The sequence below is a fragment of the Grammomys surdaster genome, unplaced genomic scaffold (genome assembly GCF_004785775.1).
Source record: "Grammomys surdaster isolate TR1022 unplaced genomic scaffold, NIH_TR_1.0 214, whole genome shotgun sequence".
NCBI classification, from domain to species: Eukaryota; Metazoa; Chordata; class Mammalia; order Rodentia; family Muridae; genus Grammomys; species Grammomys surdaster.
This window is the reverse complement of record NW_021604659.1, coordinates 1,376,718-1,398,466: the sequence shown is the minus strand read 5'-3', so window position 1 is coordinate 1,398,466 and position 21,749 is coordinate 1,376,718. Positions and strand designations below refer to the sequence as shown.

The 21,749-nt window shown below is 45.6% G+C and overlaps 1 protein-coding gene across 1 annotated transcript in view; it reads left to right on the top strand.

Annotated features, from left to right (window-relative positions):
• Dock1 (dedicator of cytokinesis 1) overlaps window positions 1-21,749 on the top strand; it is a 508,897-nt gene that overhangs the window by 86,046 nt on the left and 401,102 nt on the right. Inside the window, exons 12-19 of the mRNA XM_028772526.1 lie at window positions 293-372; window positions 4,522-4,647; window positions 7,983-8,107; window positions 9,350-9,448; window positions 10,330-10,402; window positions 15,373-15,476; window positions 16,193-16,376; window positions 21,211-21,308. Of these exons, the coding sequence (XP_028628359.1) occupies window positions 293-372; window positions 4,522-4,647; window positions 7,983-8,107; window positions 9,350-9,448; window positions 10,330-10,402; window positions 15,373-15,476; window positions 16,193-16,376; window positions 21,211-21,308 (889 nt within the window). The remainder of the gene's footprint in view (window positions 1-292; window positions 373-4,521; window positions 4,648-7,982; window positions 8,108-9,349; window positions 9,449-10,329; window positions 10,403-15,372; window positions 15,477-16,192; window positions 16,377-21,210; window positions 21,309-21,749) is intronic.

The following is a 21,749-nucleotide window of genomic DNA, read 5'->3' as shown; positions in this document are numbered from 1 at the left end:
GGGAGTGGGGTGCCCTCCTCGGCTGGACCTCTCTCCGGTGGTTCACCATTTTCCTGATCGATGCTTTCCCTGTCTCTCTTGTCACCTATCCTGCCCTTTGTCTTTTGTTGACTCATGACGACTCTCTCATACTCGATGGCGATGCTCTTTTGTGTCCCCCTGTTACTGTTACCCACGGGTCTTTGTGCCCCTTTGTCTCCTGTGGTCTTGGTTGCCCCATACCCTCCAGGCTCGCATTGGACGACGCCATTCGACACAAGCCGCTGAACATGTCATCCCGTTTCTCACCCAGGGTGGCAGGGGAGAATGACTTCCTTCAAACTGTCATAAACAAAGTCATTGCAGCCAAAGAAGTCAACCACAAGGGACAAGGTGTGTATCTCTGTTGTTTCTGTCTGTGGGTGTGTGGGGAATCTGGGATCGGGTGTTCCTGTTGGAACTTGCGGGTCTGGGTGATGCTTCTTTCTACTGGGTGGGCAGCTCTGCAGGCTGTCTCATGGATAACCTTTATAGGTTCTTGGGAACCAGCCTTCCAGGTGAGTGCAGAAGAGGGCAGGAGTGAGATATAGCTGGGGTTCTCTGAGTATCAGAGGGCCCAGGAGCCCAGCAGTACAGGAATCAGCTCCTTCCTTTGACTCCTGCTCTTTCCCAGTGCTCCTCCTTCTCTCTTTCATCCATCACACCTAACAAAGTATTGGAAGGCTGAGGACACAGCTTGGCTGGTAGAGTACCAGCTTGGCATGCAGGAAGCTCTGACTTCTGTCCCCAGCATCACAGGAAATAGTCTTTGATGCCTTTAACCCTAGCTGTTGGGAGGCTAGGGAGATCAGAAATTCAAGGTCATCTTAGGCTACCCAGTTAAAAGTCTAAACAAATAAGTAAGGAAGTCAACAAGTCAAACCTAAACCAAACCCAGATCCCATAGTAACAGCAACAGAAGCCATGAATGTGACCCCTGCCCAAAAGCCATGGCCTTACCTTACCTGATTTCTCCCCTTTGGCGTAGGCTCTTGTCCTGACACAGCACTGCCGGTGTTCTGTAATTGCCCCTCTGTCCCCAAGGGGGAAGTGATTCCTTGTTTCTGTCATCCAAGTAGCCTCTCTCTCCTTCTTCCCACCCTCCTCCTCCCCTTCCTGCTTGCATCATTTTTAATATCACACTGACGCGCCCAAGCAGCCGACCTTCTGCCGGCGGAGCTAATGAATCCATCAGCTTTCTCTGGTGACAGTTGAAGTTGGGCTGGCCAGGAGACCTGTCAAAACCCAACTGCTCATCAAGCCCCACTTTTTACATGGAGGAAAGTAAGTCACCTTCAGAGATCGGGGGCTCTAACCCTGCTTTTCACATTTGGGAAAATCCATGCACCAGGTTGGCCCTTGCTCTGGTACACTAGACTGTGTACTCAGAGGAGCTCAATGGAACAGCTGCCCTCCGCTCCTAGTCTTCCCAACCAACCCTCTTTGTTGTCCCAAGCAGTGTTTATTGAGTCTGAAGAATATTCTGGAAAAGGGAGATCTCTGCAGTTAGCCTTGGCTTTACCCCATTCTCTGGCCAACTCTATCTAGAGTGTTTATGGATTATAGCCTTTACACATGGAGCAAGTTTAAACTGAACCAAGGCCTCATCCCTTATAGATTACAGCTCTTCCAGTTTGCCCTGTATTTTTAAACCACTGGGTGTTCTCCTCAGAGGTAGGAGCCACTACAAGGCCTGGCCACTCACTTATTTCTGGCTCAGCAATCCCTAACCCCAACAGACCTCCACTTTCTCTCTTTCTTTCTTTCTTTCTTTCTTTCTTTCTTTCTTTCTTTCTTTCTTTCTTTCTTTGGTTTTTTTTTTTTTTTTTCATTTTTCGAGACAGGGTTTCTCTGTGTAGCCTGGGCTGTCCTGGAACTCATTCTGTAGACCAGGCTGGCCTTGAACTCAGAAATCCGCCTGCCTCTGCCTCCCAAGTGCTGGGATTAAAGGCATGCACCACCACCGCCTGGCTTCCACTTTCTTTTGTAGCTTCCTCACGGTTCTGTGTTTATCACAGATTCACATAGGATAAATAGTAATAGTGTTAGGCCAACAACAAAACAGCCAGGCTCACGGGTCCCAGCCAGAATCTATGAGCTATGCAGCAGCGGCATGAACTCTGGCTGGTACCTAGATGGTGTTGGTAACACCTGGCACCTTGGGCTATGAGAGAGTAGAGAGAGTTTCAGGTCCCAGCTGACAATGAGAGATGAGAATATCCATGGCATTTTTCAAGGGGACTACAAGTGTCTTTCTGAATGAACATTCTGAGTCTTTTCATACTGATAATGCAAAGATGATCTTTGAGTATTGAGTCAGCAGCATCACCGAGCCAAGCATCACTGAGTGAGGTTCAGCTAGACTCTGACCCTTCTTCCAGCACTCACACTTAGAAACTAGGACATTCCTAGGAGAGCTGAGGGAAGGTTGGCCAGGGCAGTCACTACTGGGTGTTCTGGGCTCTTCCTGTGGGTTCCTGTTTCTGTCAGAGTGACCCAGGTACCTTACCTCCTGATACCTGCTCATCTTCCCAGTCTCAGCAGAGGACCCAGAACTGATGACAAGGAGATGATATCTTTGCAAGAGCCAGTAGGTTTTTCCATACTTACTTCCCCATGCACCTCCTCGGAGCTTGCCCTAGGCCTGGGCTGATTCCATCTCTGTAGCATCCAGTTTTCTTATCACAAAGAGAGAGTATCATGAACATCCTCTTTTCTTTTGGTTGACTGAACCCAGGGTCTTGTACATTTATCGTAAGCATGGCACCATTGAGGTATGTCCATGGCTCTTTGATTCTTTTCTCTTCAGCCTGAATGATTCTGGTTCCTGCCTCTGAGTTCTGGACAGCAGATCCTCACACCCACACCTGCTTCCGTTGTTTGCAAAGTGATGAATCTGCATTGTGTGTTCCATCCTTTTGGTGTAACACATGTCAATTCTAAACATCCTTATTCTTTGAGAACTGGCCATGTTTTCCCCTATGAGGAATGTACTTCGAACACTGTATAATCAGGACTATTTAATCTCAGCATTTCAATGGTAACAAATTGAATTATGTCACAGATATTCTACTTATCCACCCAGATATTTGAGCATGCTGTTGGTGAGGGTATTTGAAAGGCAGCCTTTCTGATGTTATTTAATGTGACCAGGTCTAGATTGCTGAATGGCACTATGGCAGAATCAGGGGGGAAGGGGACAAGGTAAAGTACCCAGCCCCTTGAGGATCTGTTTAGTTTTCCACATGCCCAGAGCTGCCTGTTGTCCTTTAGTGTGAGCTATAAAAAGGAATCCCATAGCTTGGGTGTGTGGAGATACAGACAGTTCTTGGGAGCATGGGTTAGAAATGCAGGTCCTTTACAATTCTTTGTGCACATATGCAGTGCATTACCTGAGACATGGTACATTTGCACCTTGCTCGGTGCCATCCTCTGATGTCATTCACTGAGATCTCCTCTCCTGGGCACCCTTTTCTCCTTGGGACTCTTGTGATCTGGAATTTTGTGTCTAAGAGAAAAAGGAAAAGGAAACTTGTAGAAATGTGACAACCTTAAACAAGTTGTGCTGCCAGTTCCCGGTGTCTGTGGCTAGGTCTGCTTCTCCACCCTCTATAGTTCCTGCTTCCTGCCATCTGTTGAACTTCATTCTTTTCTTGCCAGCATCTGCCCTTCCCTTTCTACCTGAGGGCCGAAGGGTCATCTTTGCTGCTCAGTTCCACCCACACTCCTTTTCTCAGTTGGGTTTCATACTTTGACTGTGTGGTGACCCATTTCCTGGTCTGTCATCTCTCTAGCTCCTCCTCAGCGTGAGCTGCAAGTGGAGAGAACCTTCCACACATGCTTTGGAACTTTCTCTCCCAAACCATGTCACCTGGAGCAGGCTTTCATTTGGAGGATGGTGCAGACCACCCTCTAAGAATGCCCACAGCAGGTGCTCTGAGAGGCACCTTCCTTCCCCTTTGTCTTTCCCCAGTTTTGCGGTTTTGACCTCATGTTGGTCTTTCCAAGTCCATCCCAGGTCTTAGGCTCGAGTGGTGGCCTGCAGCCTCTCTTGACTCAGTATTTTCCTTTAACTTCCACCTGCAGCTGCTGGGTTATTTTCAGGTCAGACCCCTGTCTTGCTCTTGAACCCTCTGGACCTCCTCAGAGCATCATGGTCCTCTCTGGCCTCCAGATGCAGACCTCCATGATGGATATGAGCCTCTAAGTTTCTTCCTGCCTTACTCAGCCTCTATCATAAGTGCCACCTTCTGATTTTTCCTAAATCTGATTTCCTAAATTGAAGGGGATCCACTTCCCTTCCATCTCACAGACTTACTGATGGATCTCACAGGCAAGGTTTGTCCCTGGACTGAGTGTGTGCCACTGTGCTGAGTGCCTCTTGCCTGGACATTTGCCTGAATGCTTCTGTTTACAATGCTGCTCTGTAGATTAAAAGTTTTTCAGCCACTGAAATTGTCTTTTAGCCACACACTTGAGGTAAACATGGCTTTGTTTTTTCAGGTTTGTGGGTAACCTTGAAATTACTTCCTGGAGACATCCATCAGATTCGAAAGGAGTTTCCTCACTTGGTGGACAGGACCACAGCTGTGGCCCGCAAGACAGGGTTTCCAGAGATTATCATGCCAGGTAAGGTTAGCCTCTCTCATGGCCTTTTAGCTCCATGCGGAGCCATGAAGAGTGATATATGGACAGGAATGTGCAAGAGCTCTGGTGGAGAGCGTGTAGAGCACATGGCATGTTTGTTGGCAGGCCCAGGGTTGTTGAGAATAACTTTAATGTTCAAGGGATGAGACCACACACAGTGCTGGGATACACACTTTGGTCTGGCCTCCCTAACTACAAGGCTCACATGTGGGGAGGCACAGACACCTAACAAGTATAGAATTAAGTATTTGATCAAAAAAGGAAGGGAGGGAGGAAGGGAGAGAAGGCAGGCGGGCCAGATGCCCAGGCCAGTGGCAGGCAGATCAGAAGGATGATACTTTCCTTGGGTCGTGCTCAGGGGGTGTTCATTACCACACTGGTGTAGATCTGGCTCAGCCATGTATTTTAAGCTGCATGAACTAATACATGAACATTTTTCTTTTATATTTAACAACACTTTCCAGTTTCTAAAAATATCCATATCAATAATCTGATATTGCTATAGATACCTGCCCTTGGGATGCATGTTCATATTTATCCTTAATGTATAATTTGTTTTGCAGCTAATGTTTGTTTGTATAGTCTGGGTTGGTCCACAGAAGGAGCTTGGGCACTTCAAGAGTGACTGGTGTTGACTAATTCCAATCAAAATTAAACCACAGCCCAAAGTCATGTGGGCAATGGGCATTGAAAGTTGGGTCAAGCCTTACCATGGTCAACAGACATGGCCTCTGCTGTAGGTCTTTGTTGTTGCATGCTGTGGGGAGAGGCCTTTGGCTCCCCAGGGTCCCTGCTGCCACAGGCATTGCTTTTCTTATTTTCTGCAACCATGGGACAGATACTTTCCATTCTTCACCTTTCAGGACTGGTGTGGGTTATTGGCTACTCTGTCTGCTGATATGACAGTAACTGAAGTGGGCTAGCCTGGATAACATTGTTGCTCCCTGTATGCGTATGGCATGTCAGTCTTGTTCATGGAAGTGGGATGGATGATTTATGCACTTACTGTTTATATGTGGACCTGAGATGCACCTGTGTGGGAGAAGGTGATGGTGCATTTGTTTGGTCCTTTAGGATACACTCAAATTTACAGATGGCCTAGGTTTTTTTTGCCCCTTTCGGTAACTGTGATAAAATACTCTGACGAAAGCAATTTAAGGGAGAAAGAGTTTCTTTTAGCTCACCATTCAGAGTATAGTTCATCATGGTGGGCTTAATAAGCCTTAAGCAGCATAATAGCTGGACAGCTGTCTACTCTCCATGCTGTTAGGATCTATTTTCCTATCGATAACCCCAAGTTATTACTTACTATTTACTATATTTCATTGGCTTCTCCTTCCTCCTCTCCTGCACATTCTTCTTCTTCATGGTCCTACTCTCTCCCAAGCCTGCAAAACCTAAATTCCATCTGTTTCTCCTCTCCAGCTATTGGCTGTCAACATCTTTATTCACCAATCACAATTAACTTGGTGGGCAGGGTCACAGAGTCTATGTGTAGACTCCAGGTCTTGTGGGCTCACACTTAGCATTACAGTAGACAGTAAGACAAACCTTCAACATCTTCTAACATCTACTGTCTTCTTTCTCATCCACTACAAATGGTGTCTTCTTTTTCTTTTTCTATGATTGTGCAGAAACATTTCTTTGGGGAATGGTGAACATAGGCATGAGACTGTGGTGCTTCATCCCCTTGAGGCCTGGTAGCCCATATTACTTCTCTACTTGCTGAGGTTCTTAGGAAACTGATATATAGCCATAAAATAAAATAAAATAAAATAAAATAAAATAAAATAAAATAAAATATCATGATTTTGAGGGCTAGTGTGATAGCTCAGAGGGTAAAATGCTTGCAAGGACCTGAGTTTTAAATGCATAGAACCCACCTAAACATACTGGACATGGTGACATGTGCTTGTATGGAGTGGATTTGGAAAGAGGCAGATCCCTGAAGCTAGCCAGCCTATTGAATTGGTGAGGTCTAGGCCAGTGAGAGATTGTCCTGAAATACAAGGTGGATGGTTGTATTACAATTGACATTCTCCTCTGGCCTCCACAGCTGCACATACAGCTGTGTGCAGATATGCATACAGGTAAAGATTATGGTTTTTTTTTTTTTTGATAGAATTTTCTGGCTACAAAACATACAATTGAGGTGTACCAAACCTTTCCTTGTGGGGAGTATCTGCCATGGCAGCCATGCTTCCCTCTTGAGCAGCTACCATGGCTGTTGGAGCAACCCACTGGGACCATTACAATAATGACTTTTAAATGCAACTTTAATTTAATAGTTGGATCCATTAAAAGCCAAAATAGAGCAATTTTTTAAAAAGCACAATAAAAAAACAAGAAAGCAAGAAAAGGCTTTTCTTCCCCTTAAGAAGTCCTCATCCGTAAGCACAACTGGGGTCCGATGCACTCCCTGCTTTTCTGTGCAGAGCTGGATTGGGAGAGGGTGGGGCTGGGCAGCCTGAGAACTAGTTATCAGATCAGTAATAATGCTTCCTATCCATCAGGTAGCTAAGGAAGCTTGCAGCTTTTTTAGCTCACACGTTCTCAACAGAAAGGAGACTCTTAGTTCATTTGTTCTAATTTGCCCTCATTACAATTAAAGGTCCACTTTATACTAAAATATATGAGGTATATGTGGTGGTACACCCTTGATATCCCAGCACTTGGAAGGCTGAGGCAGGATTGCTGTAAATTGAGGGTCACCTTGGGTTATAAATGAGATCCTAAATAAAAACAAAAGAAAACAAAAACCTACCCCACCCCTCACTAAACTCTGTTCGGTTCTTATAGTTCTTCAGTTCTGTTTTGTTCTTCCTACTAGATTCCCCAACAGCTACCTGCTAGAAGAGAAGAGCCACACAGAAGCGTCTCTGTGACCTGCTCCTCTTCGCTGGCTCGTGGTTCTCATTCTCAGCAGGCTTTAGTTCAAGGCTTGAATTCAGACAGTTCAAAGGAAGCAAAGGAGAACTAGCCAAAAGAAATGCTAGTTCTCTTTTGCATGAGTGTGCTGGTTGCTGAGGACATAGTGATATTCCATGGGAGGCTTACAAGGGTCTCTATTGATCAAGGAATACTACAAAGGGTCTAGATCTTTATAGCTCATTGGGGCTATTCTGAATATCTCACAGAGGTGCAGAGATGAAGTTGATGCAAATAAGTTTTGCCATGCCTTAGAAGCCCAGACTGTTTTGTAGGAAATATTTCAGAACCATCTAATGCAGTATTTATAAGTGCTTCTGACAATTTGGCTAAATTCACAGTTTCGCTATGAATGATGGATTGCTATTAAAGATATAATTTCCCCCCAGGTGATGTTCGAAATGATATCTATGTGACATTAGTTCAAGGGGATTTTGATAAAGGCAGTAAAACAACCGCGAAGAACGTGGAGGTGACGGTGTCTGTCTATGATGAAGATGGGAAGCGATTGGAGGTATCTCTTTTTGCTGAGTCTTGTCTGTAGAGTTCGAGTTCAACTATGTCAATATCCACATTGGCTCTGCTGCAGGAACTGAGGTGTTTTTGATTGGCCGTGTTATCTCGTATGTTGGGATATGTGTTGATGCCCGCTTCCTTTTTTTCTTGCTTGCCATTGTGTCCAGGGGATCCAGGCCACCAGCCTGTCTCAGGCAATCCCTGTAGATTTTGACCACATTTCTTGCTTATACTTATAAAGGGGCCTTATTTCTTGTTGTAAGAGGTAGGTCAGAGACCATTACTTCCAGTATCTGAGAGACGAGGAAATGGAATCTGAGGGATAACACTATTTGCTCAGGGTCAGAGAATGAGGTGGACTTTCAGGATCATCTGTCTTATCTCTCACATGCCTGAAATGACCAATACCTCCTTTTCATGGCCAAAGAAGCCAGCAGAATCCACCAGAGTGGCCAGGGGCTATAGCTCCCTCTGATAAGCAAGCGGGTGTCCCTCTAGATACCACTGGACTCGACAGCAATTGCTGGACTAGCACTTGGGCTCAGCTGTGTGTAGCAGGGCTCACATTGTTTCTCCTTGTCTGGCCTTGTTTGGTGTCACTTAGAAATCTTGAGGTCTACTGCCCTGGCCTCTTGGGCATTAGTGGTATGAATTTGGTTGAGGTTCGGCAGGCAATCCTTGTGGCTAAAGGAATGACAGCCTTTGCTTTTATGCCTGCTGAGTAAATCAGGCAAGTGTTCGAAGATTATAATTTGAAATGAGTTGGGGAGGGGACAGGGGAAGTGGCAGTCAAGGTTAGCCCCATGTTTCATATTTGTCTGTACCTTCAGGGTCTGAAGCTATCATGTAGACTGTCCACTTGCACAGGCAGACCTGTCCCTTCATTCTGGGGACCAAATGCAGTGGTTTAGTGGCAGCCTGGATGACTACCTCTTTCCTCCTTTTTAGTAGGTGCATCAGGAATATGTAAGGGGCAGACACTGTGATATCTAATGTTAACATTTTTAAAAACTAAATGCTTTTTAAAAAGTTACTCGCTCTGTGTGTGTGTGTATGTGTGTGTGTATATATATATGTGTGTGTGTGTGTTTGTGTACATGACTACACATACAGGAGTCATTTCTCTGCTTCTACCATGCAGTTTCTGGGATTAAAATCAGGCTTGGCACCCAGAGCCTTTAGCCACTGAGCCACCTCAGCATTCCTAACATGAACTCTTTCTTTATGCCTTTTCCTAAAGCATGTGATTTTCCCCGGTGCCGGCGATGAGGCGATCTCCGAGTACAAATCAGTGATTTATTACCAAGTGAAGCAGCCTCGCTGGTTTGAGACCCTTAAGGTATTGCACTTATATGGTCATTTCATCCCCGGGGTCTGCTTGTGAAATCCTTCCTCATACCACACAAAGCAAAGTTGCTCCAGGTTGTCAAGGACCCACCCTAGTAATTCCTCTAATACATTTACCCTTATATCCCTCAAATGGAAACAGAAGACTTGGATGGAGATGAACTGTCACATCTTCAAGATAGCTATTGTCTTTCTCTCCCTGAGTCTGGTGTGTGTGTGGTCTGCTGCCTCTATACCACATAGGAAGGAGCAGGGATGTCAGTGTGTGGAGGTTACTGTTGAGAACTGGGTCTGCTTTTTGTGACTTTGCCACAATGCTTTCCTGGTGCAGCTCACAGCATCATGGTACCCCACTGACATGTGTAACCACTATCACCACCCCAGTCCCTACCCTAAGAACCTGAATTGGAGAAAGTAAAGCCTGGACCCTGGAATATAGACACTGACATGAACATTAGGACCAGCCTTTGCTTACAGGCGGCACACATGAGGCCTTGGTCTTTGGCCACAATGTAACAGGAAAGCTTTCTTGCTGCAGCTGCCGATGGGATGTAGATACCTTTATGTAGCGGCTACAATGAAGACAAGGACTTTCAAAAATAGAATCTGAGCAGTGTGCATCTGAATGTTAACACAAAAAATATCTGGCTGCCTAGCGGAGTTGGCTTGGTGTCCTTCACAATATTATCTTGTTTAAATTTTCAAAAGACATTTTGCCTTTGGCAGAAATCATATACGGAGAAGATAGACGGTGTTTTCATTTCTCTGGTGCCTGAACGTTTATCCTGGTGCTGATAACTAGGCTGAATTAAACACTTCCTGCTGGAAGATGTTGGGATAGGTACTCACACATCCTCGATTTGATTCTTCAAGGTGGCCATCCCCATTGAGGACGTGAACCGGAGTCACCTTCGATTTACCTTCCGCCATAGATCCTCGCAGGACTGTGAGTAATGGGCCACTTTATCAGTGTTTGTTTTCAAGGGAAAAGCTTAGCAGGCAGCACCTGCTCTGAATTGCTTTAGGACATGGCTGTCATTTACGGTGATGTCATGGCTCCTGGGCCATTTCTTTCACCTGAACTTGTCCCGGGAGAACATCATAGAGCAGATCTCCGGGAAATTCATTTTCTGTTTCTCTCTGAGGTGGATGGTGCACCTGTTTCTTGCTCCTCTTTCTCATGCCTCTCTTCCTCACCTTTAAAGATTTTACTTTTACTTGTGTGTCTATGTGTGTGTCTGAGTGTGGGTTTGTGGACGTGAGTGCAGTGCCCGTGGAGGCAGTCATGGACATCAGATGCCCTGGAGCTGGCATTGCATCCTGTTGTAAGCTGCCCTATGTAGGTGCTGTGGACTGAGCTCAGCTCCTCTGCAGAAGTGCTTAACTGTGAGCGATCGTTCCAGCCCCATGTTTTTCTTTGGCTCACCCCATGCAAGTCCATTAGAAAAGTCACTGAAACACAACAAACCATTTGGAAAATTGCCTCTTAGTGTTCTTTGTCTTAGACTAGAGAACTTGAACCCTTTTTGTATTTGTTGGTGATTGCTGGAGCGTACCTTGAGCTCTCGTTGGCATTGATGCAACCTTGCCCTTCGTACCAAGCCTAGAGGAAGGAACATATCTTCACATTTTCTCCTTTCTCAAAGAGTTGCTCTCTGATTACTGAGGCTGGTTCCATCACATTGGTTGAATTAAGAGTCTGATAAGGATGTAGCCCCATGCTAAACACTAAGCTATCAAAGAAGGATGATACAATTATTTCCTGTCCTCCACTGTCTGAAATGTGTGTCACTGAGTTAGGTATACTTATAGCTAAACGATATCTGTGAGAAGGTTGAGCTGTGTTATAGTGTGCCTCAGATGACCACATGGGGGCCATACAGGGAGGCAATTAGTTCTAGACTCTATTGCCGATTCCTAAGCACGAGTTCCTCTGATCTTTAGGACAGAAATACCATCTATTCACCCACCATCATCATACTGCTGGCTCCTGAAAGGATCCTGTTACTGTAATGACATGTTCCCCTGTCGCCATTTGATAGTTTATGGGGACTCAGGCCCTCCCTGTAGTCAGGTGTATGTGACAGAAGATGAAGCTACCAAACAGTGGCTTGCTGGACTGAACATACACCAAGGCTTATTGTTGGAAGGCGTGTGATCTTCTGAAGAAGCAAGGCCACTGAGAAGGCTGAGCCTTTGGGGGAATTAGGAGGGAGAGGACATAAGTTCTGCAGAGCTGGAGAGCCAGATGAGAGTATCTGCTTCCAAGATGTACAAGTCCAGGAAGTGGGTAAACAAAGGCTCTAGAACAGCTAGGAGCCCGTGCGCTGGATCAGTGTGGGATGCAAAGGCAGCATGGCAGCCACCTCGCACAACCCCATCCTAGCAGTGAGAAAAGGTCAGGAGCTGAGTTAGAGGGCCACCAGAAGTCAGTTTAAACGTGAGGCACAGGTGAGTGAAGACCAGCTAGTGTCCTGGATAGCTAAAACCCCAGGGGGATAGGCACAATCACCAACTATAAGCTTACATTCTTGAGGCTGATATGGGAGCTTCACTGAGTTGTATGGATCAAACATAGCCAGAAGCCCTGGCCTGAAATCTCATGTTATAGGTGAGGAACTCTGGGTAGAGACTTTTGAGTTAGTGACCCCTGAAACATCTTAGGGTGTAACCTATGCCTTAGTGCTATACTCCAGTGACTCTGGGGAATGGCTTCCATCTCCTGGTCTTTGTTAGTGCCTATCTATACAACAAGGAGGTGAAGGCTCCCCTATTGTAGATTCTGGGTTAAGTGGTGGCATGGGGTTAGTATGCAGGACCACCTGAGGAATGATAGCCAGGAACAAAATGTGAACTGACAGAAATGGGCTGTGGACAGTTGGGGGCTGGTGAAAGGGCTTCTCTGGGCACAGTTGTGACCTGCACAGGTGCCACAACCCAGGTGTGGTCAACATGTAGGCCAGAGCTCTGCTGAGAGGACAGCAGGAGCTTAGGCCCTCTTGGAAAGGTGGAGAGAGACCATCTGTAGAGTAGGCTTGGCTTCCTGGACACACATCATCCCGATGCTGGTAAGAGGCTGTGGGGCCTCCAGGTTCTGTGGAGGAAGCATAGTTGGTAAGAAATCTAGACTCCATAGAGGACTGTGTCCGAATCACTCTGGAGCCACTTTCTTAACAAATTCATTCCCCTTAATTAATGAATTATACTGGGGCAGAGGGAGATCTCTAGCATTCTAATTTTCCAAATCCTTGTTTTTCTCATCAGTTTTAAGTACTCATTACAGACAAGATGCTATCACCCGACATGCCAAGACACATTTGCATAATTAATGAAGTCTCCAAGGCCATAGCTCTTGTGGTTCTGGAGACACGTTGGGCATTGTAAAAGTGAAGCTCACGAGATCTTGTTTGCCAGCCCCTGAGGGCAGCCGTAGGGGCTGCTACAGCTTGGCATGAGTACACTTACCCTAGGTCTGAGAAAGAATTCAGTATACACTGTCTACCTTTGCTCTTCACCAGCCGCACAGGAGCTGCTGTCTACCTCAGAGCAGGGCCTGGAGAAGAAGACTCCCCTGTCATGATCTATGTTGGAGTAGCTTGGTGGCGACATGCAAAGACACGCCCTACTGGCAACTTGTCGGCATGTAGGCACATTGGTTCATGTGTTACACATTTGTCTTCGTGGTCTAGCCTGAAGCAGAGTCTTTCTGGATTGGAGCAGGCTTGTCTGGGTGGGGAAGCTCTGGTTACTCTTCTAGAAAGTGTGGTTTCCTGCCATCTAGTTTACAGGACTTTGTGATTTTATGCTGGAATAATCCATTTACTTTTGCAGTGGCTCTTAGCAAGCATATGCTGGACAGTGACCCGTCCTTGAGTGTTGAAGATACATTGGTAATGAATGATGTCCCTTTATAGTGCCACTCAGTGGTAGGCTCGGTAGAAGCTGTCAACTGATAATTGCCATTGCATGCACATCTAGAGATAGCTGCTCCCCTGGGGGCTCAAGCTTAGCAGAAGCAAGTCCTTACCACTTGATACTGATGTCTGTCACATGTTCTGCTGTTCTTCATAAAGCTGTGTTTTAGATTAATAAGTCACATCTGTTCTGTTTCTTCATCTCTATTGTTTTGGTTGATTGACTGTCCTTTAACTAATTAGCCAGCATTTATAGGGCCCCTATTGTATATTAGGCATGAAACTACCAAAATGCATAAGATGTGGCTTCTTGGGCATTGAGGTCATGAGGTGAAAGTCTTAAGCCCCTCATCTGGAGGAGGATGGATGTGTGCTCTTTCCATGTTTCACCTCTGTCCTTCCCTTTCTGGCAGACTTTGAATACACACTCTTGACACATTTTCTGGTTCCGCACCACAGCGGCTATGTGCCATGCTTCGGTGGCAGCTTGTGGAGGTCACCTCTTCAGTCTTGACTCTTGTTTGTGATCTTACTTTACCTGTTGCTGCTGGTCGATGGCTCTCAGGCGTCACTTGCCAGCCACACTAGCCTTCTGTCCCCAGCTGTGTCCTCATTGTTACTGAACTTTGGTGTTGCACCCTTTCTTCTGGCTCGTGGTCCATCTAGCTTCTCATGACCACCTGTTCTGACCACCCTCCCACAGGGCCTCTGACCCTTTACTCCTGTGCAGGCCTCCAGGTTTTGCTTCCTTTGTGATGTAAAAGAGCTTACCTGTTTGTTGGTTCTCTCTCTCTCTCTCTCCCTAACTAGTGCAAATATCTGTTTGTCAGGCTTTATTTCATGTGCTGGAAAATGGCATACATACAGACATATATACATTCACATGTATATACTCATGCACATATATGTATATACACACATGTATACACACATAGATACATATTCACATACACACATATACATATATGTATATATTCATATACACATCTACAGATACAGATATGTACATATACACAAAATATATGCACATTTATATATGTATACGCATATGTACATACATACTCATGTATACATGCATATACATACACAAACTTATACACACATATACACACATGGACATACAGATACACACATAGATCTACAACATATACACACATATGTACACATATACACACATAGAAACATATATATATGTGTATATGTGTATGTGTATATGCATACACACCTACACATGTACACCCTTACACAGATATATATACCTACTCAAAAACCCTTAAATTCCAGAGCTCAGTAGACAGACAATAGCAGTAACATAACAAATTCCCCCACTTCCACATATCTGCCAGTGTTAAGGACCATGAAGAAAACCCATCAGATGCGGATAACATATGTGAGCAGGCAGCTGATTCTTTTAGATGCTGTGCAGAAGCTTGAAGGAAGGGAGAGCACAAGCCCAACATGCAGGCTTGGCTGTTGCACTTTCTTGCTAAGGGCCCTAGAACATCTCATGGGGAGGGGTGTCTTCTGGCCCCTAAAGGTAGGTGGTGTGCATGAGAACCCCATGGTTTTTGTATTGCTAAGCAGTTTTCCTCCATGCACTGGCCCTTTCCCATGTCCTAGGTTTATTCTCGTTCACATCCCAGTCTCTCTGTTCCTGTTCAAACCACGCCATGTTCACTTTGGTTCTACCTACTTACTCTGGTATTGTAGCATCATGAGCTTTCCTTCACATTCTTCTGCAAAACCTTCCTGGCTTTATTCTGGAATCAGTTCTCATGTTCCACAGTCTCTTCTTCCCTGAGACTTACACTAGTTTGAGGACAGTTGCTTGATCCTTCTGATGTGAATCTTCCTGTTGGTGACTGTGAGATCTGTTTTTCTCCATCCTCCATTGGCTTCACCTGTGCAGGTTGGCTACTGTTTTTACAAAGGTGTCTTTGTAGCATGTGCTAATGTCACTTTGTCCTGACTACTTGAGGGTGATGATTGGTTTTCTTTGCAGCCAAGGATAAGTCTGAAAAGATCTTTGCATTGGCCTTTGTGAAGCTGATGAGATATGATGGGACCACCCTGAGAGATGGGGAGCATGACCTTATTGTCTACAAGGTACGCACATCATCCCGGGGACCCTGGGAGCCCTGATCTGATCAGGTTTTTGTGAAGCCCTCACCTGAGCTGCGCTGTTAGCTTTCATGGCTGTGACTAAATACCTGAACAAAACAATAAAGGGAAGCAAGGTGTGGCCCGATACCAATGTCAGTGCCTTCAGTCCTTCCTGGTGGGGAGGGTGTGATAAGCAGCTCATATCCTGGTGGCCGGCAGCAGAGAAGGATACTGTGAGAGGAGACTTTGTTTTACCCCATCAGGGTCCCCAGTCTTTGGGTGTACCAGGTTTCAGGAGGTAACGTTTTCCTCATAGTTAATTCTCTGTCATGGACACACTTAGAGGTGTGCTTTACCAAACTCCCAGAACTTCTCACTTCAGTCAAGATGAACATCACAGTTGACATTTCTCACCGGAGGACAGAGCTGCTCTGTAGCATTGAGCTACATTTCATTATGTAAATGAGCAGTTATGATGACCAGCCCTTTTGCTGTTCCTAACAAGAGAAGATGACAGGCAATAACACATTCGGTGCTGTATATGAAGGCTGAGGATGGAAATTAATCCACAGGAAAAGGGAAGATCGTTAAAGTACGTTGTAGAACACACCATAGAAAGGAGTGTGGGGGTTGAAAGAAGCCAGAATAAGAAAGCATGCAAAAACTGGAGTGTGGCCTCAATGAATGCTGTTTGTCACAATATACTATCAAACCCACAGGCTGAAGCCAAAAAGCTGGAAGATGCAGCCACATACTTGAGCCTCCCTAGTACCAAGGGGGAGTTGGAAGAAAAGGGTCACTCAGCCACAGGAAAGGGAATGCAGAGTCTTGGGAGTTGTACCATCAGCAAAGACTCTTTCCAGATCTCCACACTGGTGTGCTCCACGAAACTGACCCAGAACGGTGAGTTCTAGAATTCCTCCCTCTCAAACACATCCCATTTGTTTAGCTGCTGGTTGAGTGGAGGAGTTTCCTGTGGGTGCATGGACGTCATTCACTCTGTCCTTTGATAAGGACCCACATAGATGTCGATGTGCTTGGGGAAGAGGAAGTGGCGTCCGTCAGAGTTTAAAATTCACACTTCTATTTTGGTCTGAAGACTAACTTAGCAGGGAGATTAAACAATGAAAGGACTTATTTTTATTTTTAAACATGTGTTTATTTTCGGTGTATGTGGGGGCAGTCAGAGGACACATTGGCTCCTTTCCTTTCTCTGTGTGAATAGCAGGGATTGAACGCAGTTCCTCAGGCATGTTCGCAAGCACCATAACCACTCAGCCATCTTGTCATCTCTGGACTTCCTCTTTAAGATGCTTTCTAGCCAAAAGAAGGGAACAAGGCATCAAGGAAAGTATACACGATTTGAAATCAGATCAGAGAAATGGAGTTGAACCTTGGTTCTAACTTAACCCTGGAAATGACCTTGAATAAAGATGCTTTTTAACCTAGCTGTTTGTGCGGATACACGTGTGAGTAATGCCTGCTTCCAGAGCTTTCTGGCTAGTCTATACACTGTCATATGTGACGTACTCCTTTCTATGCCTCCTTCTCTGTCTTAATTCTCCTTGAGATAATTCTCAGTTATCTTTCTCTGGAGAAGTTGGTTGGCCTGACATTTTTAGGCCCCCCTGCTTGCAGTGTGAGATAAGGCCTCCCTGCTGGCTCTAGTACACTAAGCTCAGTCTAATGTGGCAGGTCACTCATCAGCTGATGCCTCATGTCCCTGGGCTGGCTGAGTTCATTTCCCACTGCTTGCAGCCTCCTCAGAGTCATGGCAGTCCATTGGAGATACTTCTTATTCAGAGCACACCAGTACCGTTGCCGTGACTCTGTCTGGAGGAGGCAGAGGCTCTCTGCACAAATCCTTCATTTAAAACCCGCATCCTCCTAATGTGGCCGTATCACAGCTGTGCAGAGACTTTATGCTCTTTTGAAATGGAGCTTGAAAATCCAATTTTTTTTCCCTCTTAACTGCCTGATATGAGTTGTGATTATTAATGTCCATCATTATCAGGAATCACATCTCTGTGTTGCCTGTCAGTCATGGCTGGAGTTGGAGATTTGCTGAGGAGCAGGCGTCTTTTGGGCTTGCACTGAATTAACCTAGCATGGAAGAAGCCAGTCCTTTGGAAGATTGGACTCAGGAAGGGAGAAATGTTGCTGTCCTGAGGGCTTAGGCGTGCCAGCCCTGGGTCAGATGTCTTTCAAACTTTCTCCACCTGCTGCTTCCTTCTCTCATTCTCAGCTTTACCAGTGAGGCTTTCCCACCATTGGCCTCCTGAGTAAAATATTAGTGAGAGACTGTAAGTTATCCAGACACTTCTGGGTTGTTTGAGTCTGTGTGAACACCGATACTTTGGTACACTTCCTGTTTGCCAAGTCATCCTGGGTTTGTCTGAATCATTCCTGAAGGGTCCTTACTTGCTGCCTGTGGTATCCCCACCAGCAAATGACTCCCCCCCCCCGTCCCCTCCCAGAGGGACTGGATTTGTGCAAGTGGTGGGGGAAGGGAGGATTGTGCAGGAGCTTGGTTCTCAGGAACATGAGTCAGCTGTGTGGGCTCCAGCTAGCAACTGGGATGTGCAAAGAATGGCCCAGCACTAGGAATGAGATTCTCAGTGTATACCCAAACTCGGGTACATGAACTAATGTTTGTGTCTCATTCAATGTGGGCTAAGGGTGGTGACTGGGTCATTGGCCCCACGTGTGGTGCTTCAGTGTCTCAGCAGGTGCTGAGGTCTGCCTGCTCTGTATCACTTCTCACTTTGGAGAAAGCCACTGTCTTATATGTGGGTCAGTGTTCCAGATGCATTGCTAGTTGTCTGAAATTTGATCATAATTTCCTTTCAAAACAAGTCTCATCCACAGTATCTTTTTAAAACTACACATTCGAGAGTTGGGGGAGGGGGAGAGGGGGAACCTCCCATGGTGGTGTGTGGATTCCTTTTTCACCTTACAGCTCCTTGAATCTCACCATCTGCAGGGTGATTCCCTGGTACCCAGGGAGAGAGCCCCGGTCTCTGCAGCAGCTGTTGCCAAGCAACAAGGAAATTCCAAAGTTGATGCTGCTCACTGAACAGGAGGAGGAATCTGGCTTTCATTTCATGCCAGCATTGATACCCCTTTTTGGGATTGTGCCATGCCAGGAGTATGTAAGATGGGGGTGCCCTAGTTGGTGCCTGAGTGTGGAGTCCCAAATTCTCCTCTGAGGGAATCATTTTCCTGAAACCATAATTTGTTCTCGCAAAGTTCCATTACTTAGAGAAAAAAGCAGGGGCTGAATTATTCATCAAGGTTTGTATTAAAGATCTCTGTCCTCAGCGCTGTGTGGGCTGCCATAGGGGATAGGAAAAGAACTGTAAGATGTGATCCCTCGTCTCAATTAGCTTACTGTATAATGAGAGGGAAGGGAGTCACGAAACAAAGAATAATTATGAATCCAGCTGTGTTGAGTCCCTGGGAATGGAGGCCTTTCCAGACTGGGTAGCTTTGTGGGGGAGGGACAAGCTGTTTCCTTAAGCACCCCCCGCCCCCAATGAGGTGATTTATTAATTTTCTCATTTGAACTTTTTTCTCAGATTTGCAGTACAGAGCCCAGATGGGCAGTACAAACATTATAATCCGAGTCTTTGTGGGGTGGAATCGGGTGTGGTTACGCAGGCAGGAGAATTCGCAAGTTCAAATACAATCTGGGTTCTGCAGTGAGCTCCAGGCTAGTCTGACCCATCTAATGAGCCCTGACGCAAAACAACAAAACAACCCTCACCAAAAATGGGAAAAGAAAAACCTGAAATGAATAACAGCAAAATAACACCCTCCCAAGAATAAGTAAATAACTAAAAATTGAAAGTTGCAGCATAGAGACCGGGCTCAGCCCAGTCACGTGATACGTAACATCAACTTGGAACGAATGGGGCTTAAATGACGCATTGGTCTCCATTAAAGAGACATTGATCACTGGTGAGATGGATATACCCACAACCCTTGGACCAGAAGTGTCAGGTCAAGATGGACCCTTTCTTGTTACTTTACTTTCAGTTAGAATCACAACACGTCAACTTCCGCCCACAATTTCTAGCTCCTTTCGTATTTGAAGGATGGCTGCTGGTTGCGGCTTATGTTCGCTGTTGCGATAAGCTTGCCCTCATGTTTATCGTTGGATTCTTTTAGCTGCCCTGCAAATTATGCAGCACTGTACCCGCTGTTCAGACAAGGAGACAAGGGAAACTCCCTGCCCAGTGTTCTGTAGTTACTGTGTGACTCAGCTGGCTTTACATAATCCACACTGTATGTGGGTGCTGAGTGCTCTCCCCCTCTAGTTTACTCTTCTAGTCATCAGTGATGCCTGAGGTGACGTGAAACATGAAAATCTGTATGGGGTGTAGGTGGCTTTTGTGTGGTCTGATTCTGAAATTAGAATGCAGGTCTGTTTACTGAATTCTTACCTAGATCCAAAATTATGTGCTTGCTTTCAGTGTTAACGGGAACCTTAGCTTTATTTATTTGTTTATTTGTTTATTTTGGTGCTTGTAGTCTCTTCAGTAGCCAATGTTCCCGCTACCCATAAGCTGTTGATTAGATGCAATGTGCCAGTTGCTTTTTTGCAAGTAATGGCATAGAAATATAACTGCAAGGGAGAAGTATGGGCACGTGGACTTTCCTTGACAGGGCTGGGATTCTGTCTTCCTACCCTAAAGAACATCTTAATGTCTTAAACAAAATCCTTCAAGGTTTAAAAGAGAAAGAAAAAAAAAAAGAAACTAAGGAAAGAAAAGGAAAACCATCCAAAACCCCCGAGGCTTGGGAAGATGTCTCTGTCTGTAGATTGTCTGCTCTGTAAGAATGATGATATGAGTATGGGTCCTTAGCACCCACATAAAAACAAGCAGCAGTGTCATGTGTCTGGAACCCTAGCACTTGGGAGTAGGTGGGTACAGACAGTGCCCAGCCCTTTGAATAGAATCAAGCTCCAGATTCAGTGGGGAACCCGGTAGTAGGTGAATAAATACTTGAGGTTGGACCTCTACACATACACTTGTGCATATCCTCTCTCTCTCTCTCTCTCTCTCTCTCTCTCTCTCTCTCTCTCTCTCTTTCTCTCTCTCTCTCTTTCTCTCCAGATATCTCCCCCTTCCCTTGGATCTTTGAAAGCTAGTATATTCAATCCTGGACTTTTCTGCTAAGACCCACAAACAGCGCAGAGAGCAGCAGGGAACTGCTCAAAGGGGAACTCTGAATTCTTCACAGTCTTTGTGGTTCCACAGATTATCTAGTTTGTAGTTTCAGGACTTAAATTTTTTTTTATCTTATTAAAAAAATAGACATTTGTTCTTGAGTAAGAAGAGCCACTTGAGGCATAAGGGCTTGGCAGCTCTTTCTGTATGGGCAACATCTAGTAAGTGTTGCAGTGGTTAGCATCTAGTAAGTGTAAGTATTCCAGGGGTTAGCAGCTGCCTCCATTAGGTGGGAATCACCCCCTGCCCCATTTGGTTCCCAAATGCATGTTGAAAGCTCCTACATGGAGATCATTTCATGGTAAATGTGGCTGGAACAGTGAATTCAACGATACTGCTACTATGAATGTTAGCACTCAGTAATGAAGTATTTAGCAAGTGAACCTTTTGAAATCAGGTTGAGTTTTCTTGAGAAGTGTTCACAGAGAACCTCACATTCTGCATGAATTTGAGAGGAAGTCCTTGCTGTTAAGGGGGAGCTGATTCTGCTGTTCTGTTTGCAGTGGACCTCCTGGGGCTGTTGAAGTGGAGATCCAACACCAACCTTCTGCAGCAGAACTTGAGGCAGTTGATGAAGGTGGATGGTGGTGAGGTGGTGAAGGTAACATGGGCCATGGAGGGAGGCTGTCGGGGAGGGCAAGACTCTGGTTATAATCGATTGACAATGGCTTAAGTCCGTATGACCACAGTGCTGCTGGACTCTCTTCGGAAGGGCTAAGCGGCTTATTTTGGAAGTGTGAACTTTGAACCCATTTGCTGCTGGGTGCCGTTTTCTCTTTTGATGAGTCCTTAATGCTGTGTTGACAATGCTTAATGGCCTCTTTCAGCCATGTCAGTCACTGCCTTCTTCTCTAGGTTCTTAGGGTTTCCTGGGACATAGTGGTCTGTTTGTAACCCATGGGATGTCCTGTTTGTACTGGATACCATGATCATTATAATGATACCATGGTCATTGTCACCATCCTTGCTACTGACTCATGATTCTTCATGTGACTCAGAAGTGACCAGGATAGCCAAGTCTGGGTGTGTTAGGCTATTGTAA